Source organism: Ursus arctos, unplaced genomic scaffold, assembly GCF_023065955.2.
Source record: "Ursus arctos isolate Adak ecotype North America unplaced genomic scaffold, UrsArc2.0 scaffold_28, whole genome shotgun sequence".
Taxonomy (NCBI): domain Eukaryota; kingdom Metazoa; phylum Chordata; class Mammalia; order Carnivora; family Ursidae; genus Ursus; species Ursus arctos.
In genome coordinates this window covers 3,691,710-3,714,744 of record NW_026622963.1, presented here as the reverse complement: position 1 = coordinate 3,714,744, position 23,035 = coordinate 3,691,710, and the positions used below count along the sequence as shown (strand labels likewise).

The window sequence follows — 23,035 nt, the reverse complement described above, 5'->3', positions numbered from 1 at the left end:
TCAGGAGCAGAGTTCAGAGCTCTTGACTGCAAGTCCAAGGCAAGTTTGTTTACATTTGGGGAATTCCTATAGAGGAGAATTAGACTGGGACTCATCTTATTTATATTTGCATCCTGCATAATACCTACCACAGCACTTTCGATATAAGTGTGCACAATAAATCTTTGTTGGGTTACTCAATAATAAATAACACAAGGGGAAAAAAATCTTCCCTTTAAATCACAGACAGAAGAGATACCACGTCAAACCCGTAAGGATGGCTGAAATAAAAAAGACAGTAACAAGTGTTGACGAAGATATGGAGAAGTTGGAAGCCCTATAGGTTGCTAGTGAGATTGTAAAATGGCACAGCCACTTTAAGAAACAGTTTGGCAGTTTCTCAAAAAGTTAAACTTACGGTTGCCGAATGACCCATCGATTCTACTCCTAGATGTATAACCAGAAATGAAAGCACGTATTTGCACAGAAACGTGCACGCGAATGTTCGCAACATTATTCACACCAGTCAAAAGGTGGAAGCAACCCAAATGTCCATCAGCTGATAAACAGATAAGCAAAATGTGGTCTGTCCATACAATGGGATATTATTTAGCCATTAAGAGGAATGAAGCCCTGATATCTGCTATGACATGGATAAAGCTTGAAAACATGATGTTAAGTGAGAGAAGCCAGTCGCAAAGGACTCCCTACTGGATGACCCATTTATATGAAATGTCCAGAACAGGGAAGTCCATAGAGGCAGAGAACGGTTTCCAGTGGCTGGGGAAAAGAGGGCATGGCAAATGATTTTTCATGGGTTCCAAAAGGATGTTTTTTTTAGCGGTGAGGGAAATTGTCTAAAATTAGGTAATAGTGATGATGGTATAACTCCGAATATACTTAGAAGCCACTGCAGTGCACACTTTAAAAGGGTGAATTTTACAGCAAAGGATATCTCAGGAAAGCTGTTATAAACACATGCACACACAGAATCCGGTCTCCAGGAGACCCATTCTTGGAAGGATGCCTACACAACGTGTATGGCTACTTGCTGGAATCTAGTTGAGTGTGTAAGTAACGATGGAATGAGGAAGTCCGTGATAAACCACCTTCCAAACCGCCCTGTGAACTTATCCGAGGTATTCTTCAAGTCTCTACCTTTAAAAGGCTTCTCCAGTTGTGGGTGAAAAATATCTGCTTCATACACTAAAGCAAAATAGCGCCCAGCAAGGGCTAATACCTTGGCCCAATAAATAGCCATGGGCTGGAAGGGATAATGTATTAGCTTTAGTCAAAGAGACTCAATTAGCTCTAAGGACACAATGTCACTTTTCCAAAATGCGGCGCACTTCTGTCCCCTCCCCACCGCCCGCCTTCATTTTATACGAGCTCCTGGACTAAGTGGGGCTGGTTATGGTCAGATCCAGAAGAGAGGCAGGGCGGGTCAAGCAAGTGGGCACATGACACAGGAAAGCTCTGTCCGAGACATGTCCACTTCCCTTCTTCCCTTCTGTTGCTCATTCCAGGGCCCTCCCAGCACCTCAGTTTGCCTTCTGCGGCTTGGGGCTCCCCAGGGACACTTCCTCAAGCTAATCTAGTAATCCAGTACATCCTGACTAATTTGGTGACAGGAGAGGGCTGAGTGCCAGGTAACATGTTTGTCCTCATGGAATCTTTTGGATTTGGCTCTGCTGTGAGCCGGGTCTGAATTCCGCGACTTTGCCTTGGCTGTCCATAGATACACGTTTGAAAGGTTCAGGACGCCATCAAGCCAAATGCCATCTTTCTTTGATAGCTGCAGTGTTTAGAAAGCTGCCTGTTTGACCACGTGAAGGACAGACTTTAGGAGGCAGGCTGGGGGAGGTAAAAAGGAAGGGAAATTAATGTATGTTACGGGTCCACCATGCACAATGCACTTTGGTATCTTCTTATGTCACCCTTGCAACCACGTTGTGAGGTAGGTACTAACCTCCCCATTTTATAGAAGTGGAAGTGAAGAAGGCTCAAAGAACCCAGAAACGTGCCACGTTCCACAGCTAAGTAGCGGGGCTAGGATTACGACCTAGGTTTGCTGTACTCCGAAATCCAGATTCTCTCTCCTGCACTTGACCTTGGACATTTCTCTCCCCCTGGGAGGGAAACAAATGCTTGGTAGCATGTGAGAGAACACCATGATGCCAGCAGTCACACCTAGAAGCCCCAGCACTTACTAGGTGGTTCTGAATTCAGAGGAAGGCCTGTGATTTACTGTGGGACTTGGGGCAAGCCACTTAATACCTTTTGCCTCACTGTCCCCATTATTTGTCTGTAAAGCACTTTGAGAGCCTATAATAAGGGAGCTGTATAAAGACAGAGAAATATTGTCCTTCGGCGCAGGCAGAAAGCCAAGGTTCCTACCTGTGATCAATGAAAGCCCTGTGGCACTTTCCAGAAATGTATGGGTGGAGTTTTGGGCCTTGGGAAAAATTCCAGTGGGGTAGCTGCTGACTGAAAACCACCCTGTAGTCCCACCTGGATAAGTGTTCCTCAGTCCGGGCTTACCTGTCAGGGCTCTGCTGCTGTGTTAGGCCTCTGTTCCACTGAGCTTCCCCCCAGAGGCTGCTTTTAACTGACCCCCTCTGACACCATTTGTCCCTAGGTTCAGTTTCTAGCAAATGAAAGGGAGACTTTCCCTCCTTCCTCCTCCTTTCCTCCCTCCTTCTCCTCATCTCTTCTTCTAAAATTCAAGGCACCATTTCTTAATATATAGCTTATCCTCAGGGGAATGCACTGGACGGTTCGTGGCAGATAAGAGTAAATTTTTAGTTTTGGCTCTACTTATATTTGATAAGCATGTTATACAATCTTCAAGCTATTTTTAGAAGATAATTGTAGAATTCATTTCTTCATATTTCCCTTGTCAACAAGTGAATAAGAGAAATACAAAATATATGCATTGACCCCCCAATCTGAGGTGGTGTACTCTCTGGTATACCATAAGTCTTTAATATGAGTAGAAGTTTTATAGGTATTTCTCTGAGAAGTGCCTCTTTATACTGAACCTCTTTACTGATGTCCTCTCGTGCTGCACCCCTTCTATTTATGTAGAGCACTCAGTTGCTGCCCCATGGGGTTCGAAAACCTGCTCTTCCGGTTCAGGGAATTGCTGTGGGAGAACTGCTGTAGGTTGTCCTTGGTGGTAACTGTCATTTCCATGTTCTTCTTGGAGCCATATGTGCCTCTTCTCTGAAATTCCGTTGTATTTCCTGTCTGTGCTCTCCCTATGGGGGCTGAATTTTGTTATTTTATTTAGTCTTGTCTTTTGTATTGGTTCCTAACTTAGCTTGATCAAGTTTCAGTGGGTTGGTTTGACATAATTTACATAATAAGACATTTGTGGAGAGACATGGAAAAAGGTTAAAAAGGCAGACATAAATAAGTAGGTACTCTAGCCTGGGCTAGGGATGTGGCATGATAGGGGAAGGTCCCTCCAACCAAGAAGTGAAGCCATTCCATTTATTTATTTATATAAGGGCTTGGAACGATAGGCAACACAATGAATCTTATGTTTAAGAAAGCAAAATATATGTTTAAAGGAATATACATATTGTTAAAACAGTTCTATTTATGCAAAAGATTCATGTAACTTTATAAAGGTTTTCAGGGATTTTAAAGGATTTTAAGTGCTGTGTTAGACTGTACTGGTAACAGATGTTCAATGGCGTGCTTAAGTTTTTGTTTTACTGAAAAAGCAATGGATTACTTGATATTTTCTTTTTAAAAAATCATACTAAAGCCACCCCATTTTAAGTATAGCTCTAATTCATTATTTCTAGGAAGCATAAATGATTTAAAATAACATAAGGGCTTCTAAAGATAAGTATCACTATAGTGAAGCTAGAAGATTTTGTTTGCTAAATATTCCCTTTAGAATCCTAGTCTTTTGTGTCACTTCTTGTTCTTTTTCTATGAAGACAGATGGTGTCAGTAATTGCCTATATATTTAATTAAGTTAAAAAGCTACATAGTAAGGTTTTGGCAAAAAGTAGGAAATTTTGTGCTATGAGCAAAGAAAGCAAAGGGAAGCAGAAATTGGTAGCATGAGACACTATTGCTCACCAAATACACATTTTGATATCCGTATATGTTGGAATGTGAGATTGCATTTCATGAATCTCATGATAAGAACAAAGGCATTTACCCTAAAAGATGAAGCTGAAATAGAAATCTAGATGGCAGTTCTCTTACATTTTGACTGGCTGGATTGGAATGACTCTACCTGTTATCCATATTACGTCCAACGTGGGCCCAATACTTGGTGGTCATTCTAAACTCTTCTGACACCCAGGTTTTTGCCTGGGATTTCTCACCTAGCAGGCTAATTATTGTGAAATTATTATGGGAGGAAAAGCAGTAGCTACTTGTAGAAAGTGGTTTGGAAAACTGACTTAACCATTCTTGCGGTGTCTGTTTTCAAATGTTCCCGTCCCGCAAATCCACCTTCTGGCTTAATGGCAATATGGCGCTCCCAGCTGTGGTGCTGTGTATGGGCTTGCTCATTTAAACTCTTAAAGCTTAAAAATGGCTACCACAACACTGATTTTATTCCATTTCGCTTAGTCATTAACATTTAATGATTACCTTATGTGCAGAGCACAAGGATGGAATATATTTAAAAAAATAGGAGATGTGTTTTCTGGCTTTAAGCTGTTCAGCTCAATTCAACAAGCATATTGAGGATATACAAGGGAAAAATACATTTTCTTTGGTGATGGTGGTTGAGGAGGGGGAGAGACTTACAAAGAAAGTCACCATCAATTCAGTGCAGTACCACTGTGAGCATCTGCTGTGAGAGAAAGAGCACAGGCTCGTCAGCCCGCTAAGTCACGGTTTGCATCCCAGATTTGCCACTTCGTAGCCGTGTGACCTTGAACATGTCACCCTAGCCTCAGTTTCCTCATCTGTTAATTTGGGATGATAATCATACCCACTTCTCAGGGTGTGAGGGTTAGGACTACTACATGTAAAAAATATAACTGTGTCTGGCACGTGACAAAAGTTCAATAAACCATTAATATTATCATTAATAATTACTCTGGCCATCAGTACTAAACCTGTGCTCTGAAAGGCTAGAGAATGAAGTGACAGTGAAGGGGGATTAGTTAAGGTGGGTTTCTAAGAGGAGTTGGATTTTGAAACATTTTGAAAGAAGGAAAGTTGTATACAGACAGAAAAGAAAGGCAAGGCAAGCTATAGGAATGAAGGGGGCATGTGGGAGGCAGGATGAGAACACATTGATTGAACATGACCATGCAGGTTGGCCTGCTTGTCTTGGAGGGTACTTTGGATGTGATCAATAGGAAAAGCAATTGGTGCCACATGGTGGGAGGGGGAAGATTCAGGATTTAGTTTTAAGAACTAGGTTAAGGCTTAGAGCAAATTACCTTGTACTTCGTCAACCCAACATTATGGTACGGGTAAAATTAAGTTAAAATGACTGTGAAGGACAAATTCGAAAGGGAAAATTTACCACATGAGGGGTCCTGACAACAGGTGGCAAGCTGGAAGCTAGGAAAGGGCCACTCGGCTTTAGTTTTGTGATGCTGGCAGACAAGCTGTTAAACACAGGTATGTGGAGAATGTTCTGGCCTTTCTTAGCATTAGCAGGAAGCCTTTTCCTTTGCCCCTGCCTGCTGCCCTCCTGAGTCCCGCAGAGATGTGGTACCTCCTGAGAAGTGCAGGATGCAGTGTGAGTGCCCAGATTGGCCTGCCCTGGCAGTGTTCTGGGTGCTTAAAGTTAGCTAAAGACCTTAAAGTCTGGAGAGAAGTGTCTGGGCAAGGAAGCAAGGATCTCCATGGTGGGAGTGGATGTCTGAAGTCCTGGGTGGGACGGCTGAATATAAACAGAGGAACTGGGTCAATTATATGTATACCAACCAACGTTCTACCCAAGAGCCGATGTTTAGGCTGGGGTTCAATCCTTCTAAAGGTTCAGGTTTATAATATAAAGGGGGTTAACCCAACATTTAAGGACAGTCACATATGGTAATATTATATATAGCAAAATTGGTCACTTGTTTACCTGCACTGTCAGTGTTAAGAAATGGAATTGTAATTTTTACTGTAAAGTTTACTGTCATCATTGCCTTTGTGCTTATTGTAGAAGCCATCGTCATCGCCATCACCATTATTATTACTTGTATATTACAGGTCTCTTTCATGGACACGAAGATGCAGACCTTTTAAAGGGACAGGTCTTTTACTTTAATGCTTCAAAACCCTTTGGGATCTATTTTCCCTTCACTAGGTATTAACTTGTGATTAACAATGTGCCTATTATAGCATTAAAAAACACTGAATAATAGGCACTGCTGTTTATACCAAAGGCCTATTAAATTTTAATTTAGATATAAACTGCTAACCTTCTTATATATAAATAACATTCCTTCCCTAAAGAGAAAAAGTAAATCTCATTGAGGTGCCTTGGTGAATACCTTGTATATCTTGAAAGCAGAGATAGGGAAATTTTGCAAATGAGAGTACTAGAGGGGGACTCAGAGAGAAGTATTCATTCATTCATTTAATAAATATTTATTGGGGAGCTATTATATGCTTAGACGTAGTGTTAGGTGCTGGGTCTGCAGCGATGAATAAGAAGGAATTATGATATTTCTGTAGACTTTGGTTTTTCTACTCTCTGAAATAAATATATTCATTTTTGATGCTTATATATCACTTTGAGATGATGATAATGCTCACTGACTTTTAAAAATAATGCTAATTCCATTCAGATTCCACTCACAAGTTGAGAACCTGCTGAGGGCTCGGGTGACAGTTTTACATGTGATTATGCTGTTTGATTTAATAGGAACAGCACCTTATATCGGCTCAGCCTCTCAGAGCATCCTGTGGGAAGGAGGGCAGGAATTCACCATTTGTCAGGGAAAAAACGAGGCCCCAAGAGATCCAGTGAGTTGTCTGAAGTATCACAACTGTCTAAGGGACAGATTGGGGCCAAAACCCATTACCGGTCACCATGAAAATATTTTCAGCTATCTCTTTTTCTCTCTTCTGGGCTGTTATTAGACACTCTTAGGGGCAGTTTTCAGAATGTGTGGGATATTCTCTGATAGACATCAGGGTCTCGGTTTTTGTCTTTCCTCACAATTTGCACTGGCAACAAGTCCCACTTCCTTCTGTGGCTTCTGGGAAGGGCCATGACTAGTTGCCTGGGCCATTTTTCATCTAAAGTCTATTCTTAAACATTGGATTTCCCTTTTTTTTTTCTTTTTTAAAGATTTATTTATTTATTTTAGGAGGGTGGAAGGGGCAGAGGAAGAGGGAGAGAGAGAGAGTCCCAAGCAGACTCCATCCTGAGCACAGAGTCCAGCACAGGGCTGGATCCCACGACTCTGAGACTGTGACCCCAGCCAAAATTAAGAGTTGGACTCTTAACCCACTGAGCCACCCAGGTGCCCCTTCCTTTCCCTTTTTAAAAAAAGTAATAACTATCAGTGATCACAACAGAGATGGTTACTTCAAAAGGTCACAATTATTTAAAAGCCAAAAAGTTTTTAATCTGGAAATTTCAATAGAAATCATCTTTGCCAATCTATCTGTTTAGCGACTTTATAAAGAAAAGGAACTGGAGAGTGATATATAAATGCATATTTATAGGAGGCAAGTCAGATAACAATGTTTGTAAAATTCAGATCCTTACTTTTACCCCATATGTGTTTGTGCTTTTCTACCCCCAACCTTCACAGTATCTTTCCCACTTGGAATGCACTTTTTCTTATCTTCCTTCAAATCCTAATTATCTTTCAGCTCAAATCCCACCTAGTCTATACAAACCTTTCTTGATTGCTCCAAACAGAAGGCAGTTAAACTGACATTACCTTTTTGATGTCTCTTTTATTGTTCTATGTTGTTGTCACTTATGTTTTTACTTGTCATTCATCCTTCAAGTCTGTCTCCCCCGCTAGACTGCGAACTCCCTAAGGGCAGGCCTCCACTTCTTCTGCATCTTTGCAGCCTCTGTAGCACCCGCTAAAATGGCTTGTACCTCATAGATGCTCAATAAACACTAGCTCTTTATTTTAGAAGTTCCCGGAAGTGAATAAGCAATCTCAACAGATCTGGATGTTCTAGAAGTCAAATGGCTATCACGTGACTGTCATTCTGTTAGATACCAGAAAGAGGTTAAAAAATGCAAGGTCCAGTGTATTTCCTAGAGGATTTACAAATCTCACGAAGGCAATATTTATGCCTAGGAACCAGTAAAAGTAAAAAACAATTGTGTGTATGTGTATCTGATGAAATTGGGTGATGGATGTGAAATGAGCTTCTTCATGACAGGGAACAGGTCTTGTTTGTATCTCTGTTCCCTCTGCGGCTAGCATAAGGCCAGAGTAAGCCCTTGGAAAGTATTTGCTTAATGAACCTGCCGGTCTGTCTCCAATCTGAAGCCTTTGGTAGGTGTTTCGTGCCCTTTCTGGAACCCAGTGGATACTGCCCATCAAAGGCCCTGGCTTCAGGACCCATTAGGGTCATAGTTGCTGCTCCTTGTTTAAGGGTGGGATCCCTCCATGGTAACATGGTACGGAGCCCCTCTTCTCATCCTCATGTGGGAAGGCCAGATCTCCAATGCAGCTACCTTGTAGATCCTGTGTTTTCTGCACAGAGTCTCGGAAAGCCTGGGATTTCCCCATTCCTAGGGCCATGGAATCTTGGACATAAATCCACTGGCAGGAGTGGTTTTGTACTTTGCTCCTACCACCTCCATTGCTCAGGGACTAGCCTTTTTCCTTTTTTTAGGAAATTGAAGTGTAGTTGGCATACGATATTATATTAGTTTCAGGTGTACAAGATAGTGATTTGACTTTTTTTTTTTAAAGATTTTATTTATTTATTTGACAGAGAGAGACTGCCAGCGAGAGAGGGAACACAAGCAAGGGGAGTGGGAGAGGAAAAGCAGACTCCCAGCGGAGGAGCCTGATGTGGGGCTCGATCCCAGAACGCTGGGATCACGCCCTGAGCCAAAGGCAGACGCTTAACGACTGAGCCACCCAGGCGCCCCAGTGATTTGACTTTTATATACATTACTGAGTGCTCACCATGATACGCCTAGTTACCATCTGTCAGTATACAGAGTTATTATAATGTTATTGACTGTATTCCCTATTCTGTACTTTACATCCCTGTGACTTACTTACTGGCCTTTCCCCTTTTATTCCCAATGACCCTGTGTTCTGGCCGAAGTGCCCACTATTGAAATGCTGTGTTTCCACAACTTTTCCTGCATTCTACTACCTTAGAACCTCACTCTCATCTCCTTAAGGCCGAACAGGATTTTCCACTCTTATCTGGAGTTGATTCACAATTATGGGCCTGTCGTTGGTGCACCACGGTCACTTTCTCTCTCTCTCTCTCTCTCTCTCTTTTTTTTGGCTCCCAGCCCCTTTTGCTTTTACCATGATAAGTTATGGGGGCTCAGCTGGGACCAGAGAGCAAGAATGTGAGATGGATGCAGTCGTCTCAATGTCCTGCCTCCCACATCTATCTCAGGACATGTGTGTATGTAAGGTCATATCCGTGAAAGTGTTTTGTAAGCTATTACAGTCTATACAAATTTGTGATTATCATTATTCATATATTTTTTTCTGATTACAAATATAACCACGCTTACTTTTGAAAATGCAAATGCAGAAAGCCCAAAGAACAAAACAGAAATCACTCTGTGTTGGTTTTCTATTGCTGCTCTAATAAGTTGCCATAAACGTAGCTGCTTAAAGGGCTGCAAGTCAAGTCTCACTGGGCTAAACTCAAGGTGTCAGGAGGGCTTTATTCCTCCTGGAGGTCCTAGGGGAGCCGCTGTTTTCTTGCCTTGTCCATCTTCCAGAGGCTCCTTGCGTTCCCTGGCTCACTGTCACTTCCTCTGTTTTCAAAGCTAGCAGAACCCTTGTGATTACATGGGCCACCTGCATAATCCAGGCTGATCTTCCCCTCTCAAGATCCTTAAATTAATCACGTAGGCATGTTACCATATATGGTTAACAGTCACAGGCTTCAGGGCTTAGGACATAGACATCTTTGGGGGTCACTACTCTGCTTACCACACCCTCAATCCTCCAAGCCAGAAATAATGACTTGTAACTTCTAAGTGTATTTCTTTAGGTTCTTTTTGCTCTGCATATGTTTTTTTTCTCTTTTTATAAAATGGTTACCATGTTGCATATATTGTTTTGTAATCTATGTTTTATTCTTCCAACTTTTTTTTTTAAAGATTTGTTTATTTATTTGAGAGAGAGAGAGAGCATGAGCAGGAGGGGTAGAGGGAAAGGGAGGGAGAATCTCAAGTGATTCCTCACTGAGTGCGGAGCTTGACAGGGGCCCATCTCACTCTTGAGATCACAACCTGAGCCAAAACCAAGAGTTGGATGCTCAGCCAGGTGCATAAACAGCTTCCTGTTAAATATTCTTCAAAAACTGGAGTTTTGCTGTTTTCATAGCATTCAATTCTATTGCTCTATCATAATTTGCTTAACATGTTCTCTATTATTGGAATTCAGGCTATTTGAAAATTTTCGCTGTCCTTAATAATGTTCTGATTAACATATGCATACATCGGGGAGCCTGGGTGACTTAGTCGTTAAGCGTCTGCCTTCAGCTCAGGATGTGATCCCGGAGTCCTGGGATCGAGCCCCACATCAGGCTCCTCCGCTGAAAGCTTGCTTCTTCCTCTCCCTCTCCCCCTGCTTGTGTTCCCTCTCTCGCTGGCTGTCTCTCTCTGTCAAATAAATAAATAAAATCTTTTTAAAAAAACCATATGCATACATAAACCTTTGTGGTCAGTTCCTTGTGGTATTTTTAAAAAGCAGATTCTTCTTCTTAATATTAATTTTGAATACAAAAGTAAATACCATGAAGATATTATTAAAATACATAATTTTTGAATGGGAAGTTTTCTAAGAAGTCAAATAAGCTAACCTACTCACTTCATAGCTGAGAAAACTGAGGATAAGAGAAAGTGATAAGTTAAAGTAATATCATAATTAAGTAAAAGAACTAGATTCGATGATTTGAAACTTCAGTAATGGAAAAGAGCTTTACAAATAAAACACAAATGACAGGGTTCTGTGTCCAAGTACAGGAGGTGCATGGATGGGCCACAGATGTGGCAGGTGATGACAGCAGGATTGGTTGGGAGGTTGGTACATTGAACAAACAAGTAAATTGAGCGAAGAAGCAAATATATTGAGGGTAAAGAGACTCAGGTTTCTCACTGTTGGAGAAAGTACTTATAAGTGTGGTGAAGGGGAGGTCTAGAAAGAGTCCTGAAGTGTTAGATTGGCATTACAGATATTGGCAGAAATGCATGGTTTTAAAATTTATACACTGATAGATATAGGAATAGTTATAGATGCATTCATTTGTGTGTGTGTGTATCTCTGTGTGTATGGTACATATACAATACATGTACTTCTGAGCTCTGTCCACTGAGAGCAACCAGAAGCAGTGACAGTCCAGTAGCAATGACAGTACTAAGCCCAGATCTTAATACCATCTTCCACTAAAAGGACCCAGGGCTCTTGGGTTGATCCTAGGTCCGCAGCAGGGAAAATGTAAGATGAACCTGGAATATCTCTTTGTGATAGAAAGTAAGACAGTGCTCAAAGAATGATGGGGACATGTCAAAAGGACACAAGAGTCACCCTGAAGTTCTCCCAGTAGTCAAATCTGGGACAATTTGGCATCAAAGTGATGAAAACATCAAAATACAACTGAAGAAAATAGAAACTCACACATTCAAACTAGTATAAACACATGTATGCACACATACATAAATGAAAGATGGCGAAAGAAAAACTCTTGCTTGCAATAGATTGCCAATTAATAAATGTAGAAAGCATGATAGAAATAGAAAGTTACCACGATGACAGTGATGGCAGACTCAGGACAAAGCTGGCAATGGTTGCTAAGTTTCGTGGGTGGAAATTTGATGAGGAATAAAATATTGATGTACTCTTGGAACATCTTTCTACAAAATATTACTAATCAATGACAAAGGAAAAGTAACGATTTTATGGTGGAGAAACATGGCTGGAAAAAAGGAGGAAAAGTCACAAGTGGCACTCTGGAAGAGCGTATTTGTAACTCGTATAACGACCAAAGGGTTAGAGTTGCTTATGTACCAAGAGCTTCCACAAACCAACATTTGTATTATAGTCCAATTTAAGTGGAGTAAAAGATACGATAAGGGAATTAAGACAAAATATATAAAGAGGCAACAAATGAGATGTGCATCATCACTAAAAATCAAATAAATACTGAGGAAAACAAGATAACATTTTCCCCCCTATTAGACTGGCAAAAATGAGACGATAATATGCCAGTCTCTTCATTGATACCACAAAGCATGCCAACTAGGAAAGAAATTAAGGTGCCTTCTGAAGTGATGTTACTTGCAAAATGGCTAGAGTATGCCAGTGATTTTGAAAAAAAAAATTTCATTATATATATACATTACACTTATTATAAATAAAAATTTAATATATTTCTATTATTTATACTTTTTAATTTATACTTTTATTATATATATAATTATATCATGTTATATGTATTTTTGTATATTACTGTATTTTATTATATATACCCATCTACACACAGATAGAGCTAATCTACTTCCCTTGCCAATGTAAAAACCCCCTTTGGTGTGCTCACTGTGCACTTCCTCTAATGTTGTTCTATTGAAAATTGTAACACAGATGACCATATATTCAAGTATTAACAGGAAGGGACAAGGAGAGGTCATAATATGATAAAATCACAGAATCATGGTTTACTATTTATCTCATCCATCAACTGATGCCTGAATTCATTCTCTAAAAGCTTGGCACACATCTAGTATCTGCTAGAATACCTCTATCCTTCCTTCCTTCCTTCCTTCCTTCCTTCCTTCCTTCCTTCCTTCCTTCCTTCCTTCCACACATGCTTACTGAACACCTACTTTGGGCCAGGGCAGAAATAGTGCTGAGAATTGAGTGGGGAGCAAAAAGAGACATCGTACATCTCCTTGGAGAGCTTACAATCTACAGAGGGAGGCAGCTGTAATCACATAATCATATAAATAAGTTTAAAATTGTAACTAAGATAAAGTGGTGGGAGGGAGAGGTACCCGGTGACAAAGAACAGGGAAACTAGACTTTGTCAGAGAGGTCAGGGAAAGCTTCCCTAAGAAAGTGTGGCTCAAGCTGAAGTATGATGGATGGGAAGGGGGTTAACTAGGTGAAAAAGAAGAGGCAAGAGCATTTTAGGCAGAGGGGCAGCACATGTAAAGGCCCCGTGGCAGGAAGTAGTATGATGAGTAAGGGGGACTGAGAGAGGCCAGTGTGGTTGGAAGAGAGAAAAAGAGGCGAGTTAGGTGAGAAAAGTCTGTCAGGGCACATGGGACCAGCCAAGGTAAGGGTGGGACCTTAATCCCTGAAGCCCAGCAGGGTAGTAAGACCAGAGATGGGAGCAGCTCTGTGTTTTAAGATCCCTCTCCCTGCCATGCAATTTTCCCCGTACCAAACTTGAATAAGTAGAAACCACAAGTCAACAGACCCATAGTTCCATCCTCCTACCACCCCAGTGATCACAGATTGAATCCTCCTTCCTCATGACAAATGTTTGGGGAGGGAAGCCTCCCCTGCTTCCCTGCCACCCAGCTCTTTCACCAGAGGGCATTGTTTCTATCCTCCCTCTACCCCAGGTAGATTTCTGGATCCCCTTCAGTTCGTTCTTTCACTCTCAGTGTGTGGGCCTGAGAAAGGAATGCAGAACCGATCGAGGGTCCAGGAAGGCAAATGGAAAATGATTATTGAGCAAGCTGAAAGCTGCCCAAAACATAAACTCTCACTTTGAAACCATCATCTGACTGAAATGGAGAATCATAAAACTGAGAATAATGAATATAAGATAACTAAACTACATTTACAATGTTGGATGGCCAGAGGATATCGGGAGAGCGAGGGCAGAGGCCATTTCACACTGTCGGTGGAGGTCTGGTCACCCAGCACTTACAGAGGTAGAACTAAATGTTTTTAAAACTGAGTCCTGTGAAGTCGTACTGAATCTAAACATTATAATTTTGGTGGGGGCGGTGAGAAGCAAAGCAAAAAAGGCTAAAGTTACCTAAACCATTATATGTCAGAGCCACACATGTGCATATGAAAAATCTTACAGATGACATATTGAATAAATAAAAGCATTTTACATAATAACAATAATATATAGTATGTTATGATCTATAAAAAGTTTTAAAACATGCAAAATGAAACTATCATTTATGGAATCCTCCATGCGTTATCAAAGCGTAAAGATATGGAAAGGAATCAGAGCCCCAGTCATAAGCCGGTGGCTGCCTCGGGGAGGAGGAAGGGCCCCATTACGAGGATTGGCAAGGAGCGTGCAGGACTGTAGGTGGTATTGGCACCGCTTTCTTTCTTTCTTTTTTTTTTTTTTTAAAGATTTATTTATTTATTCGACAGAGACAGAGACAGCCAGCGAGAGAGGGAACACAAGCAGGGGGAGTGGGAGAGGAAGAAGCAGGCTCACAGCAGAAGAGCCTGATGTGGGGCTCGATCCCATAACGCTGGGATCACGCCCTGAGCCGAAGGCAGACGCTTAACCGCTGTGCCACCCAGGCGCCCCGCTTTATTTCTTAAACTGAGTGGGGGCACGTGATGTTTATTACATGATTATTATGGCCTTTTTATATTGATGAAATATGTCCGTCCCAATACATTTTTTAGAAGAGAAAACGGACAACCTAAGTTGCTGTGAACTACTGATAAGAAAAGGAACGGAAACAAGGACTCGCTTAACGCCTTTCTAGTGACCTACGTTCTATTTAAGCACAAGTTTTAGACGAGTTCAATCCCTGGATGGCATAAAATAGTCTCATGATAAGACACGGGCAGAACACTAATGGGCAGATTTGAGGCCCATCAATAGAGCTGTGTGGGATGAGTTGCAGTCACTGAAACTCCAGCAGTACCTGAACGAGAAGATCCTGGGCACAGACCCTATAAATGGTGAATTTACAGAGTCCACTCCTCCGAGGAGCACTGCCTCTGAGCAACTCCCTGATACTCCCTGTTGTATAGGAGCAGACAGTATGAAGTCTTCACCTATTTTAGTATTTCACACGGCATCAACTTACCTGCTGTTCCATGGTGGTTGGATCAATAAATGTCACCAGGTCTATAGAAAAGTAACCAACCACATTTCTCTTTTTACAAGCGTTTCCGATTTTGAGGCACAAAGAACTGAGAACTTGGGGATCCACTGAGGTCTGAGGCATGGTGGTACCAGTAGAAATGAAGGGGCCTTCTGCATGGAGCTGGTCCCCCGTGGACAGCACTCTCATTTCTCCACTGGGCTCGATCAGCATGTCCACCGTCAGGTTGGTGACACTTTCTGCAGGTGGGTACGCTTCCATCGTGCCTCCTGGTGGGAAAAGCATGGAGTAGGTGAAAAGGCGTGCTTACGTGATTGTGTCCACTTAGCACAGGAGGAAAGAGCCCAGGCTTTGGCAGAAGGACGTGGGCTCAGATCCTGCAGCCGCCATGTCTTGTGAGACTTTGGGCAAGTAGTTTCAATTCTCTGAACTTCCTCTTTCGTCATCTATAAAATGGTCATGATAGAACCTACCTCACCAGATTGTTGTGATCTTAGAGATACTGTATCCATAGTATTTATCCCAGTACTTGGCATATACTAGGACTCAATGAATGTCAGTTTTCATTCACCATAAAGATGCCATAAGGTCATCAAGGCTGTGCCTATTCATAACAGAGACAATGGACCTAAGGACTATAGGCAAATCCCTCAGGGGGAATGAACTACCCGTCGTCCGTGTTTATACCTTGAGGACAAGTGCTCTTTCTGTTCAACCTCACCGCTTTTTGAAGTTTTGACAGGTTAGGACTTTTATCAGGAACAAGAGAACACTATTATGTCAAAGGATTCCTACACAATGCCACTTGTCAAACATTTTTTAAAATATAGTGCGCAGGAGATGCTGCCATTCTTGAAGAAGGGTCCCTACTGATAATGAGAACTTTATAATTTGTCACACTTTACCTTTTGCTCTGAATAACGGAAATCTTGGAGGCCAACCTGACGCTCAGCCACAGCAACGCCAGGAGCCCTGGCTAATTTTGTGAGTTAGCTTAGTGACGTCTGCAAAATTTACACGGCCCGGATACTTTGTTGTTAGGCCTAACATAAATCTTCCTGTATATATACCTTTTATAGAAAAAGTATTTCAGCATTATTTATAAAGAATAAAATAGCATAACTTAAAAGTAAAAACAACAAAGTGTTCCCTAGACAGGGTGGCCTCTGGAGCCCGAGAGTATTAAGATAAACTTGGTGCATATTTCACAAATTTGCTAGGACGTGACCACTGCCCACAGGCTTTGAACAGCCTATATGGTTAGATTCTGAGATTTTTAGCAATTCTCAAAGGCAGCCATCTGTTACTGTATATAAAAGGCACTTTCCTTAAGTGTCTATAAGTTTGTTTGGAGCCGGCCCTAAGGAAAGCTGAGTATCAGAAGGAAAACTGATTTATCTATTTAGTTAGTAGGAGATGCGCTTTTCTTTAAATGGGGCCTAGTAGTGTGTGCTGCACCGAGACACAAGTTGTTGGGGAACTAGCAAGGTGAATGCAACAAAATCCACAAAAACAAACACAAATACCGATTGCACCTCTCCGAGTGAGTTAACTTTGTGGCTTTATCTGTCACCTAGATTTTGAAGGATTGTGCCTCAGTGGAAGCGCATTATCCTCTATACTTACAAGATTACTTGAGGTTTTTTGGGGTTTGTTTTGTTTTGTTTTTGTTTTTTTACTTCAAAGTAGCTTATTTGTACTGTTTTCTCAGCATTATGACCATGGTTTTTTTCGCTGTTAACTTTTTTTCCTTTCAAAGCAATTAATTCCTCTTTTTAAAAAGTATATTGCTTTTGATGATAGTCCTGTGACAAGGCAGAAATTGCACCTGTAGCACGTTTTGTGGCCATAAGCACGATTGAGAGAGCAGAAGGGAAACAAAACAGGCAAGAGTGCAAGGTGGTGAGAGATGTGGCACGAGAGTTGGGAAACCAGGAGGGACGGCCTGGCTTGGTCAGTGAGCATTTATGCAGGGCCTGCTGAATGCACTGGGCTTAGAGCCAGGCAGAGGTTTGGAAACACATGACTTCCTGGAACTGGGTTTTTGAGACATGTTAAAATTGTAGGGTCTAACTGTGTTCCCATTCACCACATACTTGTGTGGTTTTGCCCTAGTGACTTCCTAGCTTTGAGCCCGTCTCTCCGTCTGTAAAATTGGCTTAATAAAGCTTGTTCTGCTCCCCATAGTTACTGTGTTTACAACATGGCTGAAAGAAAGGAAGCAAGGGTAGAGATGAACGAGGTCGAAGCACAGCCTAAGCCTGAGGTTATATAGCTAAGGTGAGACAGTGGCTGGGAAAACCCTTTCTCAGCTACAAAGCTCCCATGACAATAACGAGATTAGAGGACAGTTTGCAGGCTGACCTTAGAAGATTTGGAAACTCCTGAGTCCTGTCCTAGATGCACCTAGAAATCTTCAGGGTCACCCTGTCCTAACAAAAGGAATCCCTTATTGACCACTTTTGTTGTAGGTACCTTATTTTCTCCCATTTATGCATCTGGGGCTGACGCTTAGTTTTACTTTTCTGTCAGTGGGTGCGCATGAAAATTTGGAAAATCACAGAACTTTAGATTTGAGAGCACTTTGGAGATCATGCATCATCTCCCCTTCTCCCCGCACCAGCAAAGAACCCCTTTTTGCATCATGCTTATAAGCTGACCATCCAACCACTAGCTTGACTAATTCATTCACAGGGTGTTCGCTACTCCCTCCCACTCCACATGCCCACCCGTGCATTCCAACAAGCCACGCATCTGTCCTTTCTGGTGCTCTCTCATACACTGAGTTAGGATGTGTTCCTTGATAAATATACCCGCTGGATCCCACCAGGACTCCTGGAACAACATAGAGGTAGGCTCTTATTGGCTCTGCTATGTATTCACAGGGTGATTTGGGGCGAGTTACTTAGTCTTTTGTACCTCTGTTTCCCCTTCTGTAAAACCAGGGTGATAATGGTACCCGCCTGATAGGATTGTTGGGGGGTTCAAATAAATTAATGTGCATATGCCTAGCATAGTGTCTGGCACGTGATAAACACTTCCTGGTGCTCATGATGTCATCTCCACTGTGCTGGGATCAGTGTTGTGTGGTTGCTGCTGCTCTTATCTGACGTCTTGTTATGATATTATCATATATAAATGTTAATATAAGCACTTTTATTATCACCTGACAGTGGTGAATAGAGTGTAAAGATATCTTCTGTGGCCAGTTATACCAGTCTCCTCATGTCCTTCCTGTGGGTAAGCAGGTAGGAATATCTGCCTTATGCTGTAACCTCCTAGGAGTGAGGGGCCTTGTGTGGGCATATGGTCCCCACAGGGAGGGACCTCTGCAACTGGGGACAAGTATCACTCGCTCCATTCAGCTCATCGTCCATAGATCTCCTTGTGTCCTTAGAGGAAACAGTGGGTCAGGAGGATGAAAGGACAGCGGAAGATCTTTACCAAGAAATTCTGCCATCAGAACGGGAGGTGAGACCATTTCTGCTGTCTCAAAAAAAGGGAAGGGGAAACTAACACATATTAAATACCCATGTAGAGGTTGCGTGGTAGAAATTTTCACATCTGTACTGCGTCGAATCATCCCAGCAACCCTGTGAAGTAGCTAAGGGAGGACACTGGGCCTCTGAGAGTTTCAGAACCTTGTTCAAGGTCAGGGATGAGTTCCATAACCAGGTCATCCGATTCCAAAGCCTACCTGTCAGGACAAGTCTGAGGTGCAAATGCAGGGTCGAATCTTGAGCTATGCCTGCCACGCTTGGTGTGCTCAGCTCCTATTTCCATAAGAGGCTGAGTGCAAGTTAAATATTGAGACAAAGTTGGAAAGAGGGAAAAAAAGTCTGCTCGTAGGAGCACTTACTAAACCAACACAAGAGAGGCAAGGTATTTAAATCGGTGTGAGGTTGACCCAAAACTGGAATTCAAGGTTGTGTAGACCAATCCTCAGTAGAAGCTTTACAGTCTTATTTACCTTGACTGAGAAATGTTTGGAGGAATTTCCTCCACGTCGGGAACCGTTTCTCATTGACTGGCTGTGCGTGCTGTGCTAAAATGCCCGCCAGCTCCTCGGAGATCTTCACCAAAGCTGGCTCCTGCAGAAACAAATTAAATAGAACCACAAGCAATTTTACTACAGAAATGAAAACTGCTTGTGGAGTGATTAAAAACCAGGCCTCCAACAGGCAAAAAAAATGTGGTTACTGTTTACCCAGAGTCAGAAAGCCATTTTGAAATTTTTCTCTAATTTTCCAGGCATTTCAGTTTTCATATTTCAAAGTGATTTGGCCCCTCAATATTGCTGCTAGTCGTGCCTATTGTCTCCAAAGGGCAGCCTTCTGTCTGGACATCAGGAAATCCGGCTGCAGACCCGCTGCAGCTCACCAGCTGAGTGTCCTTGGGCAGTGAGCCTCTTCCCCCCGGGCCTCAGTTTCCCTTTATTGTAAGATGGGGGTTAGTTACCTTGTCCCTAAGATCCTTTAGCCCCAAACGTTTTTTATTCTATGACCCTAACAGGGCTGACCCTGGGAGAAACTACGGAGTTGAAAGGGTCTTTCTTTGGCACCTCCATCTCTTGAGCTGTGTCCTTTCGCCCTTGTTGGGGGGCCTCCACATCCTAGAGCCATGGGATCAAAGCCTTAAACTTCAGGCTGATGCTACAAAGGTGGGATTATAGGTGGGAGCAGGTTGGAAGAGTACGGTGGGGAGGGGGGCTGGCATTCCCCACTAGGTCACAGCCTCAGCTGACTAGACCCGAGACAAGGCCCCTTACCATCATTAATCAACCCAAACCTCGAGTCCCTTGTCAAAATGAAAATAGCTGGAAATCCCCTAAAGAATAAAACGCCTGACTTTTTGATATCAAAAGCCTCCAGTTGCCAGGGCCATGTTTTGTTTTGCTTGGTTTTTGGATAGTCTTAGTAGACGCTTTAAAAATTTTCAAATAGAAGCCAACTCTTTAGATTTTATTTCTGGCAGAAGTAGGACAGGGCACTAGATATAAAACCATTTGATGGGCAGTATTCATATTCAAAATATGGGGCACTGATAAGAAAAACTTGGGCTTGCTTTGGGTTGCTAGGGACCCTCTGGACCCATATGTGAGTGCTCAGTAGTTTGGAAGAATTGGAAAAGAAGCTACCGCTTTGGTGAGTGGGGTTGAAAGGAATCTTAGAAATAATCTGTATACTCATTTATTTCCAGCTTCCCTGACATTAAAAAAGTGACTGTCCCGTCGCCCCGCTCCCCACCCCCAGCTCCTCGGGATACCTGTTTCATTCTGGGTCCAGTGCCCTCTGAAAATCTATAATAGAAGACATATATCTGAGAATATACTCTAGGCGGGTCCAAATAATCTGAATAATTTCTGAAATATCCAGAAAATCCTGGTGGGAGAGTCTCATTAGTTAGCTTAGTAAGTGCTTGACTACAAAACAAAAATGCCAGTGAGAAAGGGAGAGTGCCTGGCCAGCAAGTTCAGGATGAATCACTGTGCAGGGCCTGGAGGTCTGTTCAGAAGGGTTGGGGAAGCTGGCTCAGGCCGCCAGCCTTTGCCTTGGGAGGTGGAGGCAGGGAAATTGCTGTCAAAGCAGGGGGCCGTTTGCCTTCCCTATTCTGCACCATGTACACGTTTCCTCTGCTTTTTACTGGACATCGCCTCAGGTCTCCATATCATAAACAAGCATACACAACTCGGAGTTCCAACAACCTGGACACCCTCGTTGCTCCTTCTTAGAACACCGTCCTCCAAACCCACCTTTCTTTTTGTTTGATACTTTTTTCCATTAAAAGCATTCTACTCTATTGAAGAAGACCAATTATCAGTGATTCATGAGGTGCCCCAAGCTGGGACGCCCGAGCATGGCTGTCGATTCCCACCCTACTCAGGAAAGCCCAGTGTCAAGGTGGGAAGCCTTGCAGGCCAGGCCATCCCCCACAACAGTGGAGACTTCTTTTCTGTTCCCCCGTGATTAAAGGGTCTTCTTTCCTGCCGTGCTTCTGAAAAGTGTTAAAACATCTGCACCGTCATCTGCCATGTGGCTATTCATATCAAGACAGTCTAAATGAAATAATTCATTTACTCATGCATATATCAATCAATTACAGGTATGAGGAGTATCAAAATCACAGAGACAGACATTATAGTGATGGCCGTTCGGGACTGGGGGCAGGGGGAATGGGGAGTTGGTGTTGCATGGGTACAGAGATCCAGTTTTACAAGATGGAAAGAGCTAGGGAGATGGATGGTGGCAATGGCTGCCCAGTGTTATGAACATATGTCCAGTGTTATGAACACCACTGGGCTGTACGCTTAAAAATGTTAAGATGGTAAATTTTATGTTATATGTATTTACCACAATAGAAGCAATCGGAGGAAAATGACAAAATGTCAGGCCTTCCTTTTAAGGAGCTGAGCTAGGGGAAAAGAGTGTCTGTGTGTTTTAGGGGGTGGAGATGGAGTGGAGTCAGTGAGGGAACAGGTGGAAACCTTGCTACCTAAATCTTGAAACTAGATCTCGATCAACTTGAGGATCAAGCTGGGACTCCCCAGACAATGCGTGAAGAGGGGCCACTGTGACTCCACCTGCGATTCCTAATGTGGCCTCACCTCTCTCGTCTGCAGCTCCCAGCCTCGCCCCAACCTCCCCTGGCTCAGTCTCTTTCCTCAGCCTGCCTTCCTCCACTTCCTCCCCTGGCTGCCTCCTCCCCATCCTGAGTTAGTCCCAGTCCAGCCTCTCCCAGGAAGCCTTTTATGTCACCAGCTGGGTATCCTTTCTCTGTGCTCTCCAGCTCCGCGGGGGCTCCCTCCTGGTGGGGTCAGTGGCTTTGAGGTCATTTGCCCTCGTGCTCTGCACGGGGAACTGAATGTGGAATGAGTCATGACAGTAGTAAACACAGACCCAGCCCTGAACAGCTGAAGTTCCAGAATAAGGGAGGATGTGAAACCACTCAACAGGCCTCCCTCCTTGCTGCCTAGGAACCACCTGGGGGGATGACCACTTAAGAACCACCAATGCTTCCTGGGTGGATTTTATGGGATTCCCTGCCTCTGAGGGGCATTGGGAAGATAAATGAGGTGACATTTATGAAGTGTCACCTCAGACGCAACATGCTCTGTGAGGGCCAATAATTAACTCGTAGGGCTGAGGCTCGTGTGAGGCGTCTGGACACGGTGCCAAGCGGCCGCCGCTGCCTCTGCTTACACAGCCAGCCGTCGCGCCCGACCGTGCTGGATCCGCAGCATTTATGCTGTGCACAAAGCCACAGCAAGGGGGTACATTTCCTAGAGGAAAGTCTGCTGCAGGAATCTGGAGGATGAATCGTGTCCCATCATGAGAAGTACACAGCTGAAGGCACTGGCGGGGTGGTGTTCGCTAGGGGGTGCTGGGGCACACCGAGGCAGCTTGGGGCCATGGTTAACTCTCTAAGAAAAAGATACGGGTTGGAATAAGGGGGAGGTGTTAACTATTCCATGAATTTATTTTGAAAGCGTCTGATGGGAAATAGGCGGCTTATACTAAGAACGGCCTTAGTACCAATGAAAAGAGAACTGTCGCCCCACCCCTACCACACGGATCCAAACCATGCAAGTGCAGCAGGATCTGCGGCTCATAGATTCACGGAAAGGCAGCAAACTGACATTCCATGTAAGAGCTCTGTTTTGTCTCCGCCAGCCCCATCAACAACCCTCCACAGCCCAGTTTCTGCTGGGGACTCGGAAGCTGCCTGTGCACGGGTGGGTGAGGCCGGAGCTCAGAGCCGGGTGCAGAGGAGTCCATGACCGCTGTGGCGAGGCAACCAAGGAGCACCACCCTCTTCTGGGGAGCAACATGGGCTCAATGGCCACAAAGGGCCATC

The 23,035-nt window shown here is 43.2% G+C and overlaps 1 protein-coding gene across 6 annotated transcripts in view; it reads right to left on the bottom strand.

Moving 5' to 3' along the window:
* Window positions 1-23,035, bottom strand: part of LOC113240896 (IQ domain-containing protein H) — a 128,340-nt gene that overhangs the window by 36,406 nt on the left and 68,899 nt on the right. For all 6 annotated transcript variants that reach the window (XM_026478374.4, XM_026478375.4, XM_026478376.4 and 3 more), the window contains 2 exons: window positions 19,152-19,272; window positions 15,164-15,450 (listed from right to left, as the gene is read on the bottom strand). In XM_026478374.4, the coding sequence (XP_026334159.3) occupies window positions 15,164-15,450; window positions 19,152-19,272 (408 nt within the window). The remainder of the gene's footprint in view (window positions 1-15,163; window positions 15,451-19,151; window positions 19,273-23,035) is intronic.